Source organism: Glycine soja, chromosome 9 (assembly GCF_004193775.1).
Source record: "Glycine soja cultivar W05 chromosome 9, ASM419377v2, whole genome shotgun sequence".
In the NCBI taxonomy this organism is placed as follows: domain Eukaryota; kingdom Viridiplantae; phylum Streptophyta; class Magnoliopsida; order Fabales; family Fabaceae; genus Glycine; species Glycine soja.
Window position 1 is genome coordinate 28,176,160 of NC_041010.1, and position 25,960 is coordinate 28,202,119.

The 25,960-nt window shown below is 34.0% G+C and overlaps 1 protein-coding gene across 1 annotated transcript; it reads left to right on the plus strand.

The window, feature by feature from the left end:
- The first annotated feature begins 4,817 nt into the window (after window positions 1-4,817).
- LOC114367990 (mediator of RNA polymerase II transcription subunit 23) lies at window positions 4,818-25,960 on the plus strand. Its single transcript, XM_028325298.1, has 21 exons — window positions 4,818-5,052; window positions 5,147-5,190; window positions 5,613-5,712; window positions 6,015-7,004; window positions 9,205-9,439; window positions 10,229-10,446; window positions 10,778-10,985; window positions 14,136-14,416; window positions 14,676-14,759; window positions 15,308-15,402; window positions 16,101-16,263; window positions 16,420-16,665; window positions 19,066-19,236; window positions 19,443-19,556; window positions 19,640-19,765; window positions 20,902-21,050; window positions 21,710-21,950; window positions 22,078-22,852; window positions 23,707-23,888; window positions 25,296-25,399; window positions 25,496-25,960. Exons 1-21 carry the CDS (start codon window positions 4,933-4,935, stop codon window positions 25,695-25,697), a joined length of 4,848 nt encoding a protein of 1,615 aa, XP_028181099.1. The 5' UTR covers window positions 4,818-4,932; the 3' UTR covers window positions 25,698-25,960.

Sequence of the window (25,960 nt, forward strand, 5' to 3'; positions counted from 1 at the left end):
TAGTTTTAATTATGACAAATCATTAGATAAGAAAATTGATAGGATGATGGGTTACTAACATTTTGTTCAAGTGTTTTAGTGATATGTTTATTAAGGAACATATTATGTATTTTGTGGTACTCAGAATGATGCTTAGAAAGGTTTGCTCAAAACAACTGTTATTTACTAAACTACAAGGTCTTGAAATAAGAAGATTACACAGAGCATCAAGCATTAGAATGAAATTTTCATAGAGTCTACATCAGAATGTGAAGACCATGACTCTACAGATTGTGTTGGATCAAAGCTTGAAGCCTTTAGGTCTTAGTTTTGGTTGGGTAATTTTGCAATGCTAAACATGTTTAATAGATATGACATTTGTATTGATTATTTTAGACTAGACACATTGTATGATATAGGTTACGTTTTTTATACATGCTTAGTAAGGATCAAAGATGTTAAACAAATGGATTGATCTCTAAGTTTCTTAAGAGCAATGAATTCAACATAGTGTAATCAATTGCAAGGTTTTATAATCAATTACAAAGTGTTAGAACAAGCAACATATCTCTCTTCTACTAGAAAATTGGCAAGAAGCATTGAATTAACCAATTACTAGTTTTAGTAATCGATTAACAATTTTAGTAATCGATTACAAAAGCTAGTTTCAGAAGAAGGAAGGCTTTGTAACTTGAGATAATCAATTACCATTTATTGTAATCAATTAGATTGCTTTTGGAAACTTAAGGAGCTCTCTATGTGATGAAATAATCGATTACCTCAATTGATAATCAATTATTCAAGAAAGAATAGAAGCATGAGAAACTCTCTATCTGAAACGAGATAATTGATTACCATTTCTTATAATCGATTATCAAGTTTATGGAAATGCAGAATAAAGAATATTTTGACGTATTAATGGATTACCATAATTAATAATTGATTAAATTGGTTTTACTTGTCAAAATTATAAATACCCTCATATGTTGTTTTCATTCTTGACTCTTGATAGGTTTTTATCTTTGAGAAAATACTTCGAGAGAGTTAACTAGTGAAATTTTACTACATTTCTTTTGGAGATTCAAGCTAATCAAAGACTCATTCATTGCTCATCATGATTTGATCATATTTAGAAGAAGAGCTTGAATATGTTGTGATCTACATATCAAGGTGTATTTGTTCTTAGTATGAAATTCTTTCTTGTTTTTGTTCTTTGTTAAGGTTACCAAGTGTTTTGTGAGTTGATAGGGTTTCAACTCATGTGCTCTCTCTTGTAGGGTTTAAGGGAAGTGTAGAATTTAGGGAATTGCATATGTATAGTATTTGTACCTAATTCTCTATTAGTGGAAGTTCTAAAGGGTCTTAGAACAACTAGATATAGGCCTTTTAAGGACTGAACAAATATAAATTATGTGTGTGATTCTCTTTCTTTTTAACCCTTAGTTTTGTGATTCAATCTTGGAAATCAAATTGATGTTAAAGGGCCATAAAACTATGTTTTTCATATGATCTTGTGTTTCTTGATTGTGATAATCTTTTTTTGACAATCTTTTGAAAAAACTTTGATTAATCGAAAAGGGTCATTTTAATTGAATTAAAGAACAAAGTGGTAAAGATTCTAAAAGAATCTATTCAACCTCCTCCTTCTAGATTCTCAGCTAACCCAACAAACTTAACTTTAGAATGAAGTTCAGAAGGAAAACCATAGAATGGTTTTCAAGGAACAACATCAAGTTTTCCAAATGATTCCACATATATAGAGGGCATTATAAAAGATTGAGGTTGACAAGCACTTCACTTTCCACATGTTGCCACACTCATCGAGGGCACATAAGAAAGTGAATGCTAACTACATTAGAAGATGCAAACTTGTTGAAAGTTGAATCTGTCGATAAGAAGCTCCGATGAGAAACATCAGAATATAAGAATGAAGATACTACACAATCTAACTTTGACCTTAGACAAAACACTAACACACCAACAAATAAAACTTCACTTAGTGTTTATGAAACAATCTACTTCGAAATGCTTGGAGTTGTAAAGAAATGTCAAGTTTGATGAAGTTGTGCTAATTCAAAAAGGCATATAAGTTTGAACGTCATCAACAAAATCTACTACAAGTATGGATTCTGTCTCGGCAAACATCAAAATGGCTCAGAACGCTCATTAGAAAGGTTCCCTCAAAATGGTTCTACAAGTTGTTATTTCATGATAGTTGTCAAGTTTGCTCACTTGCTCTAAAAGCCTGCCAGTTGAGTGGAGCCCACCTCAACGATCTTCTTTTGAGCTTTATGAGGTTTTTTTGAAGAGTGCTAAACTAAGTGAAGGATTCCAAGCAAGAACAACTTGAGCAAAATCTTTGTGTGAGGAATCTGCATTTTTTGCTTCAACCCTCTCTATTGAGAGTGATCCACTTCTGTATCGTGCTTGTAATCTTCAATAGATACTAGATTGAAGTAAGAGATTATATTCCTTAATGGAATCCCTTTGTGAGGTGAAAGATCCATGTTTGTGCAATGAAAAAACACAAAAACTCTTTACTATTGTAAGCCTAGTAGTGGCTGACAAAGTCAAATTCCAATGGTGTTGTTGGTCTAGTTGATATTAGGTTTGAAGTCCAATGGGAGTACTAGAAGGCTGTTGAAATCCAATGGTTGTTGGTCCAACAGTGACTAATTATGTTAGTGAAATCTTATCTTGAAGGGGGAGGATTGGATGTAGCCCAAGGTTGGGGTGAACCCGTATAAAAATCACTATGCAGTCTTCTTATTCCCTCACTTGGCTATGATTTTTAACCAAATATGTTAACAGTTTTTATTAAGCTTTCAAATAGATAATCATTTCACAAATACATCTAAAATCAAACTTGTTTTTACCAAAGTCTTTTCAAATAAATAACTCTATTTTAAACCAAATCTCAGAACTGTACAAGAACTTTTTTTCCCCAAAACTGTGTTTGTATTTTTATTCTGAATTACTTGCATTTTCATTTTGAGCTCAAAATAGTTCTTCATTTTGATCTGGTTCTTTCAAAACTTACATAAGAAACCTCTTTGTTTTAAAAGAAAAATTAAAAGTTTATAAAACCCCAATTCAATCCCCTTTCTTATGGTATTTTTGTCACTTCATATTCTACTTGTTTTTAGGGTTTGGGTGTTGCTGCTTGGTGTGTGTTGTTGTTAGGATGGAGGAAAGCCCTTATCTTGGATCCAAAGTCTTCTCCTTTTCACTCTCGTTTTCAAAGTTAGATCTTTGACTTGTAGAGGTAAGGGAAACTTTACTTTGATTGAATGCTTTGTTTGAGTGATTGATGATTGAAATATTGTTTTTGGGTGTGGAATGATTTGTATGTATGGTATATGATGTGTAATTTGAATTGAGTTTGATTTAGAAGCCATTTGAGGTCTTAATCAAGAAGTTTGAAGTTCTGTAAATGTTTACACTTAAGCCAAGAGTGATTTTCGCTCAAGCGAAAATGTCTGTGAAGAAAATGTGGTTGTTGGATTTAAGGCTTAAGTGTGATTAAGCTTAAGCGTATGTGGATCTAAGCTTAAGCGTGACTAGGCTAAAGTGTAATTTCACATTGGCTTAAGCGTAGGTGCTTGTCAAGTTACCTTTTACACATTTCAATTGAAATCCAATGTTAAATGCTTCTTGAGATGTATGTGAACCTTAAATGGAATGAAAGGAGTTGATTTATTATTATTATTATTATTATTATTATTATTATTATGTAGTGAGATTTGTTTTATGAACTAATATAAGATGATTATGATATGATATGTATTGTTTGAATCATTATATGTACATTGGACTTATCAATACTAATTGTTGAAGTGATGATGCATGTGTATGTCTTAATTGTTGTAACATGAAATACTCTCAATTTGGTATTGAAAATGTTTCTTGTTGAATGCATAATTGAATATACTAATGTTTTGAGAAAGTGATATGAGATGTGGATGACATGATGTTGTATGTAAGATGACATTCATAAAAGTAAATCTTGTATTCTCATGTAATTCACATTGGTATGACAAGATTGGCGCTTGATTATGAGAATTTGTGTTGTAAAAAATTTCATAATGTTTGATGAACTAGGTGAGGGTTCATGATTGTTGAAAAATATATGAATGGTGAATTAATGATGAATTGAACAAGATGTAAATGATGAACTAACGATAGTTTTAGAAAAAATTATAAATTTTTTTTAAAATTATTTTTGTCAACTAAATTAATCACTTTCTTTAATTTTGATGAATTAGGTAATTAAATCTTATAAATAAAAATGAAGACAATAAATTTTAGAGCCATGCTTATACTTAAAGGACAAAATAAATGTTTAATAAAGAAATTAGACAGGAGAGAGAAAAAACTAAATATTTTTTTAATTAGATTAAAATATCTCAATTTTTGTATTCGATCACTAATTTTTTAAAAAGGTTATTTATGTTATAATTTTTCCCATCTAATTCTTTTATAATTTTTCATTTACTTAGTTTATTAAGTACATATCTACATCTAAAGTATTTAATTAGATTGAAAAAAAATTATGATATATAAAGAGACCACCAAATTGTATGCAGAAAAAAAAATCCTACAAAAAAAAAACAACAAATTAATAGCAAAATTGCATGAGAAATGAAAACGAAATTATGAGAAAAAATTACAAATTAAAAATTTCTAAAAACTGATAAATAAATGAAAAGGTGCTAATATTTTGATTTTTGAAAGACCAAAAAGGAAGTGAATAATATAACAAGTCAAGTCAAACACGGGTTAAGACCCGACCCAACATAAATGATCCAATCATCATAACTGAATAAACCCAAGTAGTTCTAAGCACAACTTGTTCAACTTAGTAGAACAGAGTAGTAGTAGTTGTTGCATTAAACCAGAGAAATCTATGAAGAATCCTGTGAAATTGAAATTGAATGAAAGCTAAATCAAAAAATGGATCAATCACAGAATCAGAGACCAGCGACATCAACAACCACACCCTCGCGCTCTTTCCAGTTCCACCCCCTTCGTGTCCCCATTTTCGATCTCTTCAACCTCTACTTAGGACTCGGCGTATTCTCTCTCTCTATCTCTCTCTCTCTTTTCTTCTCTTTTTCTTTCTTCTTCTTCACTCTCACTTTTTTTTTTCTTTTCATTTTTCTCTCAGCGAAACAGTCGCCAGAAACCCGATGACTCACTTCGCGACCCACCGTAAGTGCTCTCTCACTGCTTTTTTTTTTTTTTTTAAAAAAAAAAACTGTTTATACAAATTGAAGAGATTACGAATTGTTTCACTGTAATATGCTTTTATTATTATCCAAACGCGGTTATAGGTTTTTTTCGATACTGCAATGTCGGAATACTTTTTATTCTACAAAATAAATTGTCGTAATTATAGGTTTTTTTACAGCGTTTTTGTTTTCTTAATCACTTATTGTACTTAGTTCTGAATGATTGTTTTCCGATTCAAACCTTTTTTTATTTATTTTTCTTAGCTCAGTGATTTTATTAACTACAAAATGTCTGGTGTTTTTTGAAGGTTTCTTACAATGAGTAGGGTTTTCCTGTGATGGGTTTAGGTTTTTGTGTTTTTCAGATTCTTACTTTTTCAACGTTTGAATGATTGATTTCAGGAACAAGACGCAGAAACGTGTACACGCCCTGAATCGGGAGCTTCCTCCACCAAATGAGCAGTTCATTCTGGATTTTGAGCAACTCCAGAGCCAGTGTGCTGTGAGTTTGAAATTATGCGGTGCAATTTCATGTGTCTCGCTTTGTTGTTTCGGCTTTGGTTTGTCTTAACTGAAGGGAGAATGTGACATTTTGTTTTATTTCGTTATATATGTGAAGAAAAACTATAGGCAAACAAAGCCGTCTTAGAAGGATTGAGTGACTAATAGTTTGTCCATAAGCATGATTTACAATTAAATGTTATGATGTTGATTGATTTATGTAGCCAACTCCACCGAGATGGAAAAGCTTGGTTGTTGTTGTTGTTGTCATATATTTGTTGATTATGATGTTTTTGTTTTCAGGACCAGGATCAATTACGTTCTGTTACAGAAGCGATTCTTATATCGCTAGTAGTGCAGTGTAGTGGCCATGGACCAAGGGCAGACTTTCTTCTTTTTGTTTTACGGAGCTTATGTGGTATTGGATGCATTAACTGGGACTCCCTTCTGCCGTCCCTTCTTTCATCAGTTTCTTCTGCAGAATTGCCTGTTGGTCAACTAAGTCAAGCAGTGCCAACTGTTTCCTCATCGAGCTTATCACAGACAGGAATGCTGGCACCACCAAGCACGATTGCTAATTCTTCAAATTTTCAGTCTTCAAATCCTGCGTCTCCTTTGACCTCTGTTCATACTATTGGCTCGCCTGCGCAGTCAACGATGGAACCATTATCTTGTGCAGCTATGTCTCCTGTCAAATCATCTGATATTTCCTCTGCTGGACAACAATCTAAACTTAGAGGCAGTCCATCTGTTAGAACTAATGATATCAGTAATAGTAGCCTTCGTCAGCTATGTTGCAAGATTATTTTAACTGGTCTTGAGTTCAGTTTAAAACCAGTTACTTATGCTGAAATCTTCAACTATATGCTGAATTGGCTGGTGAATTGGGACCAGAGGCAACAGGGAATTGATGAATCAGATGTAATAAAATCATGGAGGCCTGACAAGGCTGTAATTGCATGGCTACACAGTTGTTTGGATGTGATTTGGCTTTTAGTTGATGAGGGAAAATGTCGGGTGCCCTTTTATGAATTATTACGTAGTGATTTGCAATTCATAGAGAATATTCCTGATGATGAAGCATTGTTCACACTTATCTTGGAGATCCATAGGAGACGAGATATGATGGCTATGCACATGCAAATGTTAGACCAGCATCTTCATTGCCCTACATTTGGGACTCATCGGATCCTGAATCAGACTATACCTAATGTTTCAGGTGAAGCAGTAGCACACCTGCGACTATCACCAATTACATATTTAAGTGTACTTGGAGAACCATTGCATGGAGAGGTGATGAATCTCATTTCTGTTTCAAGATACTCATTATTGATGTATGAGCATGCTTTTAAATACTAAATACTATCATAATCATTAGTATCGTGGTGTTCAGGAAAATTGTCAGAGGACCATTTAGTTTAACATAAAAGCATATGCTTTTAGAGGCCTGATAATGTCTTTGATAACTTGCTATTCTTATTCATGAATCATGATATCTTGTAACTTGGACATTATAGATACTTGCAATAACACTTTCTATCTCTTGTTGAAAAGGGGAAAATAATGATTGTTTTTCAGCTCCATTACATGTACTGAAATTTTAACTACAATATTTTGAGGCAATGGTGGTTAGGCGGGTAACCACTATGTCAACCTAGAGTTGCATACCAAAAAAATAAATTGACTGAAAAATTGTTTCAATTAAGGGCCTAGGAATGGTTCTCATAATTCTGATAGATATAATTTCAATTATCAACGGTGTATGCATTCCATTTGATGTAGAACTGAAGTTTACCATTTCCTTGTCTTTCTTTAATTATGCTTGGTTTTATTGAGTTGCATCCTAGTTTTTTTTCCCGTAACATTTCCATTTAAAGTAAAGTTTTTGATTTAAGATATTCTCCCTGTTTAAATATACTTTTAGATTTTGTTAAATCATTTTGTGACTAATATGTGATTTAGCAGTAACAAATTTATGTAAAAAAATTATGTTCAGTCTTGAAGGAAATAATGAGGATTGTCTTGTCTTAAGCATGATTTTTTCATTGAGATCTTATATTTTATTTGAAAATGCTTTTGATATGTAACTGTTTGTGACATCCATCCACTAGCATAGGCTCTTTCCATCAGCATGAATTGCCAATACTTCCATGCATAAACTATAGCATTGTTGATAACTTTAGTATGAAGTATGGTTCTGTATTTTAGTTATTTAGATGAGGTAAAAAACTGCGAATCTCAAAACAGATAATTTGCAGGCTATTGTGTGCCAAACAGCCTCATGAAAGAGTTAGATGGTTTCACACAAGTACTTAACTTTGGGAAATATAAATTGGAGGGACTTAATTGAAGTATACTAGTGATGCTTTGCTATATGGCTTCATCTGTTGTGAATTCTGTGCTTTGACAATCTTATTGTCCTTAAACTGTATAAATTTAATGTAATGCTTATATGTGTAATGTTTGTTGTATGAATTTTCCTCTTAATATGGTATAACTATTGTTTTTTATCTTTTGATTCATTTGTGTTGTGGGCTTTTGATAATCACTTTTTTTAATCCATGTTGCATATGTGATTGACAAATGATAATATTGAATTTGACACTAATGTTCATGAGTCATTATTAATTCAAGGAATCCATTATGTTAAACTTGGAAGATTTTCTTTGCTAATATTGTCTTGTTATTCTTTTGATTTGATATTTTATTATGTTAAATAGCATGTCTTATAAACGGTCATTCAGTTTATAACCTTAATTCTGTTTTAATTGTAAATGTGTTGGTGACACTCAATAGGAAGCGATAAAAAGGCCTTAGGAGTTGATGAAAAAGGACATTTGGAGAAAATTCTCAAATCTGAAATTATTCTGAGTGAACAGAAGTGTTGATTTGGAATTCCAAAGTTTCATGAACATTTCAATTCTCTCATCCAGAGCCAACCATGTAGCTTGTTGGTGGTGATAGAAAGAAATAGATGCATAAATTATATGTAGTTGTTTATCAAGGGGATCACACTAGTAAATCTCATTGCCTTGTTCCCTTGGTTTAGAAAATCAACAAGTTAAATATGGTGCTCATGATTTCATTTCCGTAGCATCATATGCGTAACTATTTTTTTGGTTGCTTCTGCTTTTATATACAGATAGAATATTGATGGCATTTCTTCACCTGCATTCTTTTCAGTATTTCATTATTCTTATTTATATGATATGATATGATTAATTCTCATGGAAAGTCAAATTAATTTTCTCATATTTGTAGATTTGTCCAATTACCTGTTACTTGTTATTTAAATTCTTCTAGTTTCCTGTATAATATTCTGCAGTCTTATTCTATTTTATTGGAATGTATTTCATAGTGTATTTATTTCTTTTATTTGCTTAAATGTGCATGAAAGGTATGCAACTATTTTTATAACATCTACTTAAGCTATTTTACATTTAATGAGATTTTATCCTGAATTGGTAAATTTGTCACTAAATGCTGTCTATAGGATATTGCATCCTCTATTCAGAAGGGAAGTTTGGACTGGGAGAGAGCTGTACGTTGCATAAGGCATGCTCTCCGTACTACACCATCACCTGATTGGTGGAGACGTGTGCTGGTACTGGCTCCTTGCTATAGGAATTCATCTCAAGGGCCTACTGCTGGTGCTGTTTTTTCTTCAGAGATGATTTGTGAGGCAACTATTGATAGAATTGTTGAACTATTGAAAATGACAAATTCAGGCAATAATCTTTTATCTCTCTCTTTATATGTATATGTATGTTAGCTATGTTGTATCATAGAGTTCTTATTAGGCTTTGGTGCATAGGTAAGTAGATTTAAATTGCATTGTCTTGCCATGAGTTGGCCTTAAAATGTTTTGTAAAGGGGGAGAGGATTCTAATTTCTGTGTAATAGTTTCATCTGATTGCATTCCTTCTTTCAAATTGAATGCCAGAAGTTTAGGCCCTGGTTTTATTTGGTAGTGCCTAGTAGATTTACATCTGTTTTTCTTTTATTTTTCTAACATTTGCTAAGCATAAATGTGAGAACTGAGGAGTTTTGCTGATGGGGATGCTTGGTTGTTTCTCATTCTTTAGTGAACATTCAATGATATTAGTTATTTGTAAATTCGCAACTCATCAAAGGCATGGGTATCGTTGCTTGAAGAATATTTAACATATTTTTGGACTGACGTTGTTGGTCTTTATTGTTCATGCTGCAAATAGAATCTAAATTAGTCAATGCAGATGTCAATAGCATGCTATAGTGGTGTAGCGGACCCTGGCCACTATATGCACTGCCATAGCATTGCACTTCACTGTAGGATTTCTTATCTAACCATTTTCATCCTTTCTTTCTTCCTGATCTCCTCCCTGTGATGTATCTTCTCTCCTTTATTCTTTTTCTACAATAAATTGTAATTCTAAGACTATAATCTTCTTTTATCTGTAAATGAAAATGATGATTAATTTTAGTAAAACTTTTGTTATCATATTCGAAACCTGATTCTTTCTGAACATATCTTGCAGAGATAAATTGCTGGCAGGATTGGTTGGTCTTCTCTGATATTTTCTATTTTCTTATTAAAAGTGGGTGCATTGATTTTGTTGATTTTGTGGACAAGCTGGTTTCACGTCTTACCGAGGGTGATCATCATATACTCAAAACAAATCATGTGACTTGGTTGCTTGCACAGATAATTCGAATTGAGTTGGTCATGAATGCTTTGAATTCTGATCCTAGAAAGGTGGTTAATTAAATGTAAAAGTTTGTTATTTTATCTTGCTTCCATCATAGAGAAACAGCAAATTGTAGTTCTACTTTTCTTGTGATCCAAACATAAATTCTTTGTTGATGTCCAAAACATGTTCTGTAAAATACACTTTTTTTGTAAGGGTTCAGTCCCAAATTCTTCTCAAGAAATGAATATTTTTCACTTGCAGATTTTCTAATTTTGTAACAATCTAATGGAATAATTGATGCTGGGAACAATACTTGGGTTTGTGTGTTATAGCAATTTCATATTATGTTGCGGTAGTAACACTGAAGTTGATGAGTAATACGGCACTGCATGATAGGTGGAGACAACCAGAAAGATTTTATCATTCCATAGAGAAGACAGAAGTTCGGATCCTAATAATCCTCAAAGTATCTTGCTTGATTTTGTAAGCAGTTGTCAAAATTTACGTATTTGGTCACTGAACTCATCAACCAGAGAATATCTGAACAATGAACAGCTTCAGAAAGGAAAACAAATAGATGAATGGTGGAGACAAGCGAGCAAAGGTAGACCAAAACATGATTATTTCATCGTAGTTTATCTCATTACAATGTCAAATCACTAAATAATGGTTTTCTGTTTATTCATAAGGTTCATTTTGAAATATTTCATATTTTAACTTGCTCTCGTGTATGGATTTGAAAAAACATGCAGTTTTCTTCTTTTTCCTGAAAGTTGATATGCCCTCTTATGAGCATGGAAAGACTACAATTAATTTGTATTAGAGATTATCTGCTGTGGTAACTTATAAAATTACCATGCTCACAACACATGGAAAAGATTTGATGTAAGGTCATGTTAGAATTAAGCACATGCTTCTTATCCTTCCCATCTACCTTGAATATCTTTATTTTTTCTCTTAGATCTAGAAATTGTTATCTGTAGTGTATAGAAATAATATATAAAATTGAATTAGTTGTGTGTTAACCAAGTAAAACTGTAAAACAAATTTTATTTTTTTTGTATATTTATAATACAAGCTCTAACACCCTTTTATAGGGTAAACATCTAAAGCTATTAAAGGGAAAAGGGAACAAACATAAAAAGGAAAGTAGGTACATAAATATTAACGATAGAATGGGATATTATATTTATCTATCTTAATAATATCAAAGATATTTTTTCTACACTCCCCTCAAGTTGGTAAATGGATATTGATCATTCCCAATTTGTTAGTTTGTTCTCAGGATCTTGTTGTAGGGAATCCCTTGGTGAATACATTTGCCAATTTGAACCCCGAAGGGATATAGGCTGTGGCTATGAGACCACTGTCCAATTTCTCTTTGATGAAGTGCCGGTTAATCTCTATATGCTTGATTCTGTCTTATTGTATGAGGTTGTGGACCATGCTAATAGCTAAATTTTATTGCAAAACAACCTCATCATCCCTCATGGGTTCTTTATACTTTATGTTAAGGTCATGAAGAATGATCTTCATATGTAACAACTTGTAGATACCGTGTGTCATAGTTCAACACTTTGCTTTTGCACTAGATCAAGCAACTATAGTTTGCTTCTTGCTCCACCATTTCACTAGATTTCCTCTCAAGAACATGTAGTACCCTGAGGTGGATCTTCCATTGACAACTGACCTGACATAGTCTGCTTCTGTATACACTTCCATGTGTAGTGTATCTCTCTTTTGAATAAAAGTCCTTTTCCAAGACTTTCCTTTAAAGATTGGAGGATTCCATCTAATGCCTACATGTGTCTTTCTCGGGGATCATGCATGAATTGGTTGACCATACTAATAACATAAGCAATGTCTGATCTAGTGTGGGATAAATGGATGAGTTTTTTCACCAGTCTTTGGTATCGAGACTTCTCTACTGCTAGGCTTTCCTCCTCACTTCTGCTGATCTTATGGTTCTGTTTAATTGGAACTTTAGATTGTTCATACCCTGATTTCTCTGTTTCTCTGAGAAGATCAAGTATATACTTCCTTTGGGAGATTAAAGATACTTTGTTTGGAATAGGCAACCTCTATCCCAAGAATGTACTTAAGCTTACCCAACTCCTTTATTTCAAACCGGGTTGCTAGCTTCTCCTTAAGGACCAGCTTCTTAGTTTCATCGTCACCTGCTATGATCATATCATTCGCATAGACTAGAAGTAGAGTGAGTTTGCCACCACGGAATGCTTTATGAAAAGGGTGTGATCACCTTGACTCTGTCTGTATCCTAGGAATTTGGTGTACCCCTTTGCAACCAATCTCACCTTATATTGATCAATGGTGCCATCAGATCTATACTTCAAGTGTAGATCTACCTACAACCAATTGTCTTATCTACAATCTCTCAGGTTGAGTTTCTTTCTAATGCTTTTATCTCCATTCATGGTTCAAACTTAGTTCTCATCTCCCAAAGTTTCTTGGATTGAGGTGGGAATTTTGATTGCATCAATGATTGCAATAAAATGAAGTGAATTTAATTTTGAAAGTGTCAATGTGAAGACCCCACACATGTCCAAAACTACATTCCCTGTGGAAAGTTAATTGAGGCAAGATCTGGCATTATAGGAATAGTAAGAAACAGGATAAACATAAAAGTTTGTAAAAGCTTTTAATATTATTAGCATCCGTTCAAAATACGAAACTGCAGCAGAGAGGTTTTAGAACGCAGCGAAACAGTTTTACATGAGACAACGAGAGAGTGGGGAGAGAGGAGAAAAAGATTATGGGTATTTTTGAACTTTTTAATGTTTTGTACTTGGGACAACTTTTTGTCCCATGATTCATCACCATCTAAGTTGTTCTGTCCCATGATCTTTTTCAAAACAAACATGGAACAATTGTAGTTGTCCTGTTCTGTACCACACTTTTTAGCAAATCAAAAGGACCCTTTAAGACATGACTAGGTAACATGTTTATCAGATATGTGGGAGTTAAGACAGCTTCTCTGAAACAAGCTTTAGGAACTGGCATTTGGAAGAGTAGAGCTCTAGCAACTTGAACGAGATGACAATTCTTTTTCTTTGCGACCCCATTTTGTTTTTTTTTTTTTTTGGGGGGGGGGGGGTCACAAGTTAGCTCATGAATATTGAATAATGCCATTTTCCTTAAGGAATTTTGAAAATCTTTGATTAACATACTCAGTGCCATGATCATTTAAATACGAATTTTCAATTTTGGTTAATTTATTTGCCAAAGATACTGACATTCATTGGAAACAACTGATTTTATTCTGACAATCACTGGAAAATTCTAGCTGTATTTTTGGATGTCTGACAGCTTCAAGAGCCCAGTCAAACCATCTACGTAGAATTTTTTGCCGAAGCAGAGCCTTAGCCTCTCTTAGATAAGGAGCTCTAATACCATGTGAGGAGAGAAACAAATTTTATTTTTTGCATTTGTGTGAGTGAATATACTACTCAAAAGAGTGGTCTATTTAAAATAATAATGATTACAAGTATTGTAAATAACTACATTTATTTTCAAGAGAACAATTAAAATGTCACTACTTCCTAAGATACATTAAACTCAGGTAAACACAACTTTGCTACTTGAAGAGTAATAATCATTAGAAGCTCCTATTTCCAACAGTTCTATACTCTTTGCAGTTTTCTAGTGTTATCTGAAATATTGTTATGTTGTAGTTAAATGTTTATTCTAGTGTTTGCTTGATTGCATCAATCTAAATACACACTTGAATTTTCAGGGGAAAGAATGATGGATTATATGAATATGGATGAACGCTCAATAGGGATGTTTTGGGTTGTGACCTACACAATGGCACAACCTGCTTGTGAAACAGTAATGAATTGGTTAAATTCTGCTGGAGTTGCTGACTTACTACCAGGAGCAAATTTACAACAAGCTGAGAGATTAATGGCTACACGAGAAGTCAGCCCACTGCCCATGTCATTGTTATCTGGATTTTCAATAAACTTATGTGTGAAGCTGTCTTATCAAATGGAAGATTCTCTATTTTCTGGGCAGGTTGTTTCCCCTTCTCTCTGTCTGTCTCTCTCTCTCTCTCTCTCTCATGCTAAGATTCATTTACTAGCATGATTGTTTTGCTCCATACTTGTAATAGTATGATCAATACCATACTATCATTGAGGAAGGCCTGGTTATTATTTTTTTTTCAGTAAGGATTTCCTCTTCAAAGAACTGGAAATGAATCATAATAATAATGCACCTTCTTATTGGTCAGAGGATAGCTGTATTCTGATATTTACCTTATAATTACATGCAGGTTATACCCAGCATTGCAATGGTTGAAACTTATACTAGATTGTTGCTCTTAGCACCTCATTCACTCTTTCGTTCGCATTTCAATGTAATTTCATGTACCCTTCAGTGATATCATTGTGTTTTTTTTTTTCTTACATGGAAATTTGTATCTTAAAATGTGTTATTTTTATGAATTCATTAAGCATTTAAATGGAACTAATCCTACTTTCTATCATTTGTTGAAATGTGAAATTGAATATTAAATGAGTGAAATCCTGTGGCAGAACTTCTATATTTACTGGAAGTTCTCGGGCTGCTTCTGATTAGCTTTTATCTTGAGAAAAATAGTTGTATGGACAAATAAAGTAGTTAATCTAGCTTGTTAAAGTTAATCTGAAATGTTAAACTGCTTATTTTGGTGGAAGACAAGACAGACCACTACAAGTCTCAAAATTGCAATATAGAGTTGTTGTGTTTGTCACCTTTCCTTGTTCATCTTATAGTATCAAGCATTACCTAATTCTTATCCTTTTCAAGGTTTCATGAAGTATTTTAGTCATTTTTGTTGCTCATTTCTATTCATTTATTTAATTTTTTGTACAATGTACTCACTGATGTTATAATTACTTCTCTCTAAAATGTGATTTATTACAGCATTTGGTGCAAAGAAATCCTTCTTTGTTGAGCAAACCTGGGGTAACACTTTTAGTGCTTGAGATATTGAACTACCGACTACTTCCACTTTACAGGTGATTATATCTATATGCCATAGTATACATTTTCTTCTGAAAAAAAAATATAGTTTTAACTTTATGGACTTTTTTTTGTTTCCTATTGTGTGTCTGTGTTTTTAATAACTAGTTTTAGAACTATAGTATCCTTCTCAACCGGGCCTTTGCCCCAAAATGTATCTCTAGTTTCCAGAAATGAACATAGACGAGGAAATATCTTTTATTTTGCTTGAAATCAGGCATATTAAAGTTATGTTGCAAATTGTGAGAAAACTATGGTTGGGTGAATTTGACAGAGAAGACATAATAATTGAGAGAAAAGTGTGTAATCTGTATTCTGAGTACAGTCTGGGGTGCAGATGCATTTATATAGGGGATGACAAGCTACATCATGGGGCTGTGTCGATAGCACAACCTTATACCCTATAGCTGGTATAACTACTGTTAAAAGAGAGGAAACAGATGCAAGAGAAGCTGGAAACCATGTGTTTAAACTACACCAGAGTCCTATTTATATACGCCAATTACAATATAAATTATTATAAGAGATATTGTTTTTATAAACATATGATATGCCTATAAAATAAACTTTACAGTAATTGCGACATATTAGTACAGATAACAGAATAAACAACAGCCAGCTGTAGTAACTGCTGCCAGCTAAGTTCTTGCTATAACTATATCCTAATACAAATATAAAATTTTCATTTATGTAGGTACCAGGGAAAAAGCAAAGCCCTGATGTATGATGTGACAAAGATTATTTCGGCTATAAAAGGAAAACGAGGAGATCATCGAGTATTCAGATTAGCTGAAAATCTGTGCCTGAATCTTATTTTCTCGTTGAGAGATTTCTTTTTGGTTAAAAGGGAAGGGAAGGTACTCGCTTTGGTCTCAGAGCTGGAAGTTCTATTTTTTTTTATTTTTCAGTTATTTTTTTTTCATTTGAGCATACTAGTAGTCACTGAAAACAAGACTGATGTTTTTCTTTTTTTTCCTTCTTGTGAACTGTTTTATTTTCTGAACTATTTGTAGGGCCCAACAGAATTTACTGAAACTCTGAATCGAGTGACTGTTATAACACTTGCAATCCTTATTAAAACTCGTGGGATTGCTGATGCTGAACACCTGCTTTATCTCCAAAATATGTTGGAACAAATAATGGCTACTAGCCATCATACATGGTCAGAAAAAACACTACATCACTTCCCTTCTGTTCTGCGTGAAGCATTGAGTGGTCAAACTGATAAAAGGAGCCTTGCAATACAAACGTGGCAGCAGGTTTGTTATACAAATTGTATCATCATTTTAAAGGCATGCTTGTAGATCAAAAGCAATAGGCACATGATGGAGCTAAATTTTGGTTTCATCATGCCTAATTGTTTCATTTTCAAAAAAAAAATCAGGGGAAGGGGATAGGGGGTTGTAGGAAGGTAGGATTGAAGATGAGAAACTCTAATGTAACAAAATAAATAAGCTACCTTCACTGTCAACCACTCAGTGCAATTGTTATCTTGCTCCATACAAATTGGTTTTTGGATGAAAGAAAAAGAAGAAAAGGGCTACCTATGGCAAAACATTTCTCCATCCTTGCAAGTGTGTAACAATTTTGTCTTCGTGCTCCTTGTATATATAACTAACATAGCACAGTAAAGTAGTAAACACATTTTCCTACCAATTGTTATTAGGAAACTTTTGGTAATTAGGATAAAGATGGTATGGGATAAGTTATCATATCCTATTTTAGTCTATTGTTTGGTGAGTTAACAAGAGAGGATAAACCTATTCTATTTGCTTATCATATACTGTTCATTAGTCAAAAAATTATCCTGGGGTTAGGTACAAGTAGGATAGGATAGAGAAATTTTCCCTTTCACCCTTACCTCACACTATGCAAATTCTTTGTTCCACCACCACTACATGTTATCATTGTTGTTGGCACCCCTGCTGTCATAACCATTGTTGTCAGTCACCACTACCACCACCACCACCACCACTGCTATCACTATCATTGCTATCACTACCTGCCATCGCTACCATTGTTGTTGCCATTGTTTGTGCGCATTGTGATCACAACCATTTTGGTTACCACCACAACCACCATCCTCACATCACATCTGTGATCCCCACCACTACCGCCATTACTATTATCATCACTACATTATCTCAACCATTGACATCGCTGTCAACGTCACTATTGTGGCCACCATTACCATTGCTATAATTAGTACTATCATTGCTGCAACCATTATTGCTACTTACTGTCATCTCTACCACTACCGCCACTGCCACTACATAACCATCACCATGATTGTTACCACTACTTCGATTGCCTCCACTTAATATAATTTAGAGAAAGAGAAAATAAATGACCTGTAGAATTATTATTAGAGAAGTACAGAAGGTTAAACCCTATATAGCTAAGCTACATGACTCACTGCTGAGTCAGCAACTAACAGACTATCTGACAAACTAACTCTAACAGAAGAAATGTAAATGAAATTACAATGGGATGATGGAGAAATGTATACATTAATTTACATATCAGCATAAAGTGAATATCTCTTATATCACCACTATTGTGATCTTGTTGCCATCACCACTATTTGTTGACATCGCCACCGCTACCCCTAGCATCACTATTTGTTGTCATTGCCACCCCTACCCCTACCGCCAATTTTACATTTGGATCTAACATTTGGAATTTTTAACTTTAAGAGGGTTAGTCCTTAACATGTTATTAAAGCTTCTTACCTTGGTTTCTCTTAGTGTTTCCTTGGTCTCCCACTACTTTTATCAATGTTCTATGTTATCTTATGAACTCTTCTAATTTGGGCCTTTGTTGCCTTCTCCTCACATGGTCAGCTATTGTGAGATTTTGTCATCTCTTCCTAAATAGGTGCTACTCCAACTTTCTATTTGATCCTACCTTTTCTTATATCCACTCATTCACCACAGCATTTTCATTTCCACAACACTGACGTTATTCTTGTGTTGGTGCTGTATTCAATATGATAAAGCTTCTCTAGTCTTATGGTTGTTTGATTAAATTTCTTTTTGCTTGAGAGGCACCTTTCAACAACAAATTACCTATAATATTTTGCCTTTTTTTTCATCCACTTTGAATTCTATGATTTACACTTCCCTCAATCACCATATACAATAGAAGCCCATATACCTAAATGGCTAAACTGTGTGACTGGTGGTTTGGCATGTTTGCCAATTTTCACCTCCAAGCCAAGTCTTCTAGAATTTACATTCCAATCACTTTGTTGTAGGGGTTGAGTTAGTTTGTGTTTTTCAATTTCTTGTTAATCACCCGGACCAAACTCACCTAATCATATTCAGGTTGGGTTGGGTGTTCGGGTTTATTAATTACATAGTAGAAAATACAAAATAAATAGAGAAAATAGGAAAAAATTGGAAATCATAAAAGAATAAGAGAAAGTTGTATTGTATTGTGTCACGAAAGAGAATTATAAATTACAAAACATAAAAATCATAGTTATAGAATTGTACAAAACATAAAACTAAAAGGTCATCTGTTCTCAGGTTCCATGTGTCCAAAAACATCTTGCTTGATGTACAGAATCTTATAAATGTATTGTGTTAGAAATTTGTTGAATTTAATTGCTGATTTTATTCCATGATATGTAAAATTAATATTTAAGACTTGTGCAGGCAGAAACCACTGTAATACACCAGTGCACCCAGCTTCTTTCACCATCAGCTGATCCTAGTTATGTTATGACCTATATCAGTCATAGTTTCCCTCAGCATCGACAATATCTATGTGCTGGTGCATTGATATTAATGCATGGCCATGCAGAAAACATTAACAGTGGAAACCTGGTATTAATCTATAAACTGCTTTCTAAATGCTTCCCATTTTACCATTACCATTTTAAATTTACCATCAAACAAATTCATCTTTGTCATACAGAAACTTTCCTGTGTATTTCAATGCCACTTAATGTTCTTTCTTGTATAGCTCTTTCCTTCCTATTATCTAAAGCTCTTCTAAGTAAATTTTTAACAAGTTTTCCATATTTGTCTAGGGACGTGTCCTGCGGGAATTCTCTCCTGAAGAGGTGACGTCTAACATTTACACAATGGTGGATGTTCTGCTTCATCATATGCAGATAGAGCTTCAACAAGGACACTCTTCACAGGTTAATGGCTATGATGTGGCTTTATCTTTCACTTCTGTAGTTCGGTACCTGTGTAACACTTTTCATATGCTTTCCCTTTATAGGACCTTATGTTAAAAGCTTGTGCAAGCATTGCCTTTTTTGTTTGGACTAATGAGTTACTTCCTTTGGATATCTTGCTCTTGGCCCTTATTGACCGCGATGATGATCCACATGCTTTGCGTATGGTGGTATGTACATTCAATCTCTTATTTATGATTGTATATTTTTATCTTTCTCATGAACATGTTTGAATCCCCATCCTTGACCTTCCTTTCCAAAAGAAATAAATAAAAGAATTAGAAGGAAAATTCGAGAACAGATTAAACTTGCTGATAGTTAGTGGCTTTTTATTCTGTTACTTAATAGTCAATTCATTTCTCCTTTAGATTTAGTTCCTTCTATTTGTTTAATTGTTTTTCAATTCTTAATTCTATGTGTATGACACAGTAACATTGTTTAGTAGGTGTTAAAATTAAGTTTTGAATCATTTCAAAATTGATTCTCAAATTCTTTTGCCTTATACTAGAGAAATGAGAGTCCACTTGGTGAGATTTCACATTTTGGGTATTATCCACACACCAAGTCCAAAAGTGATGAGCATGAGGGGGAGTATTGAGAAAAATCCAAGTCCCACATTGGCTAGAGATAATGCCAAGATAAAATATGTGAGGTGCAACCCTCACCCTGTGAGCTAGCTTTTGGGGTTCAGTTAGGTTCAAACCCACATTCTAAGATGGTATCAGATCCTATCCTAGATCCATTAACAGGTCACCCACCATATTATCCACATACCAAGCCCAAACAAAAGTGTTTGGACGTGTATTGGGAAAAACCCAAGTCCCACATCAGCTAGAGATAGTGTCAAGATAGAATATATAAGTGGGGGTATGAGCTAGTTTTTTGGGTTGATTTAGGCCCAAACCCAATTCTAAGAATGGGTTTCATGCATTGGTGATACTCATTAATGCAATTTATTTTTCCTCCTGATGCTCTATAAATGTTCAGCAATAGCATATTCTTTTCACAAATCATTTAATTCTATACTAATTTCCCTCCAAACGGATGAAAACTATTGTCACAATACTCAGAGCATCCCAACAGCACATTATAGAAAGAAACATGAGCATTAAACAAATCATCAATATTGTAAATGTCATCAATATTGTAAATGTCTAATGTAATGTAAAATCTCCCTGATGTATTATGATCTATACACGAAAGAAATTCCAAGTAAGCATATCTATTGGAATTATGGAGTAGGGGCAATTGAGCTTCAGTGTTTTTCTTATATTAAAACTAATAATGTTATGTCAATAATTTGCAGATTAGTCTACTTGATAGGCCAGAGCTTCAGCAAAGAGTAAAACACTTTTGTATGACTCGTGGGCACCCTGAACATTGGCTTTACTCAGGAATATTCAAGCGGGTTGAGCTACAAAAGGCTCTTGGAAATCACCTTGCATGGAAAGATAGGTACATTCTATTAAAACAATGTCTTTTTTTTTTTTGCTTAGGTTTAGCATTCTCTTTTATTTGGTTAATTATTATTTGTGGTTGAGGAGTAGCCACTAATGCTCAATACCCAAATTCCACTACACAGAAACCCTCTCACTCTTACTGACATTTAGTTTAGTCTACAGCATAGCTATTGAATTTAATGTATTCAACTAGTAACTTAGCATGACATGATAATACTAAGTATTGTGAAAATTGGTTTTGTCTAAATTTTGAATAGCAGCTTACAAAAGTATTCCCAAAATTCTTGTGGATAAGAAAATAATTGTACAAGGTTAATAATGAATGCCATTCGTGTTAGTAAAGCAGCCTTAACAAACTTTTTTTATTAAATGAGAGAAGTAAAGCAGCCTTAACAAACTTGTTTTATTAAATGAGAGAAGTAAAGCAGCCTTAACAAAAATATTCCCAAAATTCTTGTGAAAATAGGTTGTGTCTACATTTTTTGTTTTGAATGAGAGATGTAAAGCAACCTTAACAAGTTTTCTTATGTGTGCTTTTTATTTTTTTTTATTTTGATGTTTTATTTGGTATTTACTGTTGGGATATAATGCATCTTCCTGTACCCTCACCACGGAAATTGCATGGACTGATGCTGTTTGCAACAAACATTCCAGGTATCCCGTGTTCTTTGACGATATAGCGGCACGATTACTTCCAGTCATCCCCTTGATTATTTATAGACTTATTGAAAATGATGCAATGGATACAGCAGAAAGACTGTTGGCCATGTATTCTCCATTGCTTGCTTATTACCCTCTAAGATTTACATTTGTTCGTGATATACTTGCATATTTCTATGGTCATCTTCCTGGAAAGCTCATTGTTCGAATCCTCAATGTACTTGACATCAGTAAGGTAACAGACTTCATTTTCTTCAGTTAGCCTTTTTGTCCTTTGTTAAATCATTTAATTTGAATCTTAAATCTTTTAATTTGAAAATGGTATTATTCTGCAATAATTATTGAGCATGTATTTCCTTCAGATTCCCTTTTCAGAGTCATTCCCGCAACAAATAAGTTTGACGAATCCTGTCATGTGTCCTCCTCTGGATTATTTTACGACTCTGTTACTGGGAATAGTAAACAATGTTATTCCTCCATTACATAACAATTCAAAATCTGGATCTATGGGAGATGCGTCAAGCAATACACTTCGAACTGCACAAAGCAAGCCTCCAGCAGTATCTCAGTCTGGGTCAGCAAATGCTTCAGAGGGCCAAAAGGCATTTTACCAAATTCAGGATCCTGGCACATACACTCAGTTGGTTCTCGAGACTGCAGTTATCGAAATACTTTCCCTTCCCATATCTGCCTCTCAGATAGTACAATCACTTGTTCAAATTGTTGTTAATATACAACCAACCTTGATCCAGTCCAGCAATGCTCTTCATGGTGGTTCAAACAGTGTAGGGCAAGGTTCAGTGTTGCCAACATCACCTTCAGGGGGAAGCACAGATTCCTTAGGTGCAAGCAGATCAACTCCTTCAGTTTCTGGAATAAATACCTCTAATTTTGCTTCTCGAAGTGGCTATACATGCCAACAGCTGTCTTGCTTGTTAATTCAAGCTTGTGGCCTCCTACTGGCTCAGCTTCCTTCTGATTTTCACTCACAACTGTACTTGGAGACAACACGCATTATAAAAGAGAACTGGTGGCTTAAGGATGGGACAAGGTCACTTGGGGAAATAGACTCTGCTGTTGGCTATGCTTTATTGGATCCAACATGGGCTGCACAGGACAATACCTCCACAGCCATTGGTATGGATTGGCAGAGGGGTTGTTTACTACTAAACTGCTCGCTTCGATTTTCAATTAGAATTTTAATTCTATATCACTACTCTTTATTTGATAATAAAATACTTTGTCTGAGATATTTTCTTATCTGAAATATTGGTGGCTTGTATCCTACAAAAAGGATCTGCAGAATTTTGTGTATCAAGATATATTGTTTGATTTGTTTGGTGAAAACACTGAAAGACAGAAATCAGGGTAAAATAATTGGACAGTTCTAGATTTTAAAGAGGTTTTAATTGCCCAAAATGAAGTCTATGGCAACTGAAGTGTGACCTACCAACAGGGTAGAAGTTCTAAAAGATATTTCTTAGAAATTTATTTTATTGCCTTGAGAAAGCGAAGAATTAAAGGAATATGGCGGTAACTTCAGTTTTAAAATTATCTTCATTGTTTATTAACATTTCATTTATGAGAATACTTTAATCTTTTGTTTGTAGATGATTACTAGGTTTTAGTACTGCACTATCAGATAGCATCTGTATGGAAATTAAAGTGTATTATTACTCTGATGAGGAGAGCTAGCTAGCAATGCACTTTCTAACACCCTTTAAAAAAGTTTCTTTACTGTTAACCAAGATTTGTTGAGAATTATGAAATGATGAGACTCAATAGGAAGTGAGACCCACTCAATTTCATGAGTTTCCAATAAATTTCCACCCATCGTAAGGAATTTGTTTGAGAGTGTGTTGCTAGCCACTTTCTTACTTTGATTAATGCTCAGTGGATATATATTGCTTCCACTATAGTTAGGTGAATTTCAATCTATTTCTTGTAATTAGTTTTGCCTGAAAGGAACTCTGACTTGTGTAATCACACAGGGAATGTGGTGGCCTTGCTTCATTCCTTCTTCAGTAACCTTCCACAAGAATGGCTTGAAGGGACCAATGTTATTATCAAGCAACTTCGGCCAGTAACATCAGTCGCAATGTTGAGGATAGCATTCCGTGTAATGGGACCACTCCTTCCAAAACTTGCCAATGCTCATGCACTTTTCAACAAGGTACAGAGAATCACCAATTCCCAATCTTAAGGAAGCATTCTGTTGGAACTGGATCATAACTTATGAAGAGAAATGGAATTTTTTTCAAGAGATTGTATTAATGAAATACAAGATATGAGGAAAACAAAGAATACCAAAAAATGAACTCCACACCCATGTATTTTAGAGACCTGGACTCTCCCATTAACCGAATAATCCTTTCTCAAAAACACACCCACTAGCCTTCCCTGATTAGCATTTATTCTCTCATGTCTCTTACAGATTGTCTATTGGGTGATCCCTATTTAATATTTATTCTCTCCTTACTGTTACAATTAGTTGTATACTGACTAGTCCCTGTTTATTCTCTTCTGACTTACAATTAATTGTCCTTTGATTGGTAATTGCTGTTACCCACTCTTTCAGAGTCCAATAATCAGTTCTGCACCTTAGTTCCACTGCAAATGTAAACCTTCTTATGGGAGTTTTCCTAACACATTCATGTGTATATATATGCATACATCTTGTTTTGCATGTGTCTTCTGTGTTCAATACTTTGATGTTGAGAACGAAGATGTGAAGAATCTTAATTCTCCATACTAGTGGTGGTTCTTTATTTTCCTAGTCATAAATACTACCAATAAACACCTGCCAATGGATAATTGCTAGCCTATGCTCCACATCTGTGGTATCCACTGATAGTATTATCATTTGTGAGATCAGAAATTTCTGTAATTACTTTTAGAAAATTATATAATTACAAATAATGAAACTTCACTGATAGTTATGAGGTCCCTTATCCCTGTGAGTTGACTCCTGTCTTATAATTAGGTTCTAGATGTTGTAGTCTTACAGATCCATTAAGATCTTTCCTATTTGTGTTGAGGTGGGGAGATTTTAATCTTTTTGTGTCCTGATTTTTCAATTTTCAAGTCCCTAGACAATTTATGTACACTGAATATCCAGCATATACAGTAACAATATTTTTGAATTTGTTAGATGTTAGAAGTACTTTAAGAGGATAGCTAGCGCAGGGCATTAACATTGTTGCATTAAGTTTTTGTCAGAATTTTTCATGTTTTCTATTTGTCCATCTTTACCTGAATTGTGCTGAATGTAAAATCTACCTGCATTACCAAAATTGTCAGAAATAGAAGCTCAACTAATGTCACAGCTTAGCCCGTGCTGATTTCATTTTCTGTTAGAGTATACTTATATCTTGACCAAAATTGCTTAAACCATAAACATTTAACAGCCTCATTTTGGATAAATTATTAGGGTTTTAGCATGTCTCTCTAAATATTTGATTGTTTCTTGGCGTAGCTGTTGGTTTTTTAGTTCATTTTTGGATGGTTTATTGGGTACTTTGATAGTGGTCACTAAAATTTGGAGCATTAATGGTTTTCCTCTCACCTGAAAATGACACAGACCCTCTCATCACTACTAACTATATTAGTGGATGTATTTGGGAAAAACTCCCAGACATCAATTGCCGTTGATGCATCAGACATAGCAGATATCATTGACTTCCTGTAAGTGTTACTGATTTGTTATAAGATGCTTTAATAAAAAATTTCTAAAATCCTTATCTTCTGCTTTACCACTTACTTTTATCACTTGGTTTTCAGCCATCATGTTGTCCATTACGAGGGACAGGGAGGGCCTGTGCAGGCTAGCAGCAAACCACGACCGGAGGTTTTGGCTCTCATTGGAAGGGCATCAGAGAGTTTACGTCCAGACATTCAGCATTTGCTTTCACACCTAAATCCTGATGTCAATTCCTCTGTGTATGCAGCATTTCATCCCAAGTTAGCTCAGAATCCAACTTAGGTGCAGGAGTATAATATACTACGAAGAAACCTGCACATAGCTCTATTTGTAGTTCAAAAATGGTACAGAGCAACATTTCTTATTGTGGATTCTTCAGGTTATATTTCCTGTATAATCACTTGGTTGGAGACCTGTAGCGGATGACAATTACACAACGCAATTTAGAAATTGTAAGAGTCAAGAGTTGTATATAAATTAATGTATATGCTATTCATTTTTGCCAAATTAGCATCAGAAAAGCTTATAAATGTATTGCATATCAA

Bases quoted from the DNA above. Each gene is read 5' to 3' on its own strand.
- LOC114367990 (XM_028325298.1), top strand. From the start codon at position 4,933: ATGGATCAATCACAGAATCAGAGACCAGCGACATCAACAACCACACCC. The intron at 5,053-5,146 runs GTATTCTCTCTC...TTTTTCTCTCAG, and splicing joins ACCTCTACTTAGGACTCGGC to CGAAACAGTCGCCAGAAACC. The intron at 5,713-6,014 runs GTGAGTTTGAAA...TTTTGTTTTCAG, and splicing joins AACTCCAGAGCCAGTGTGCT to GACCAGGATCAATTACGTTC.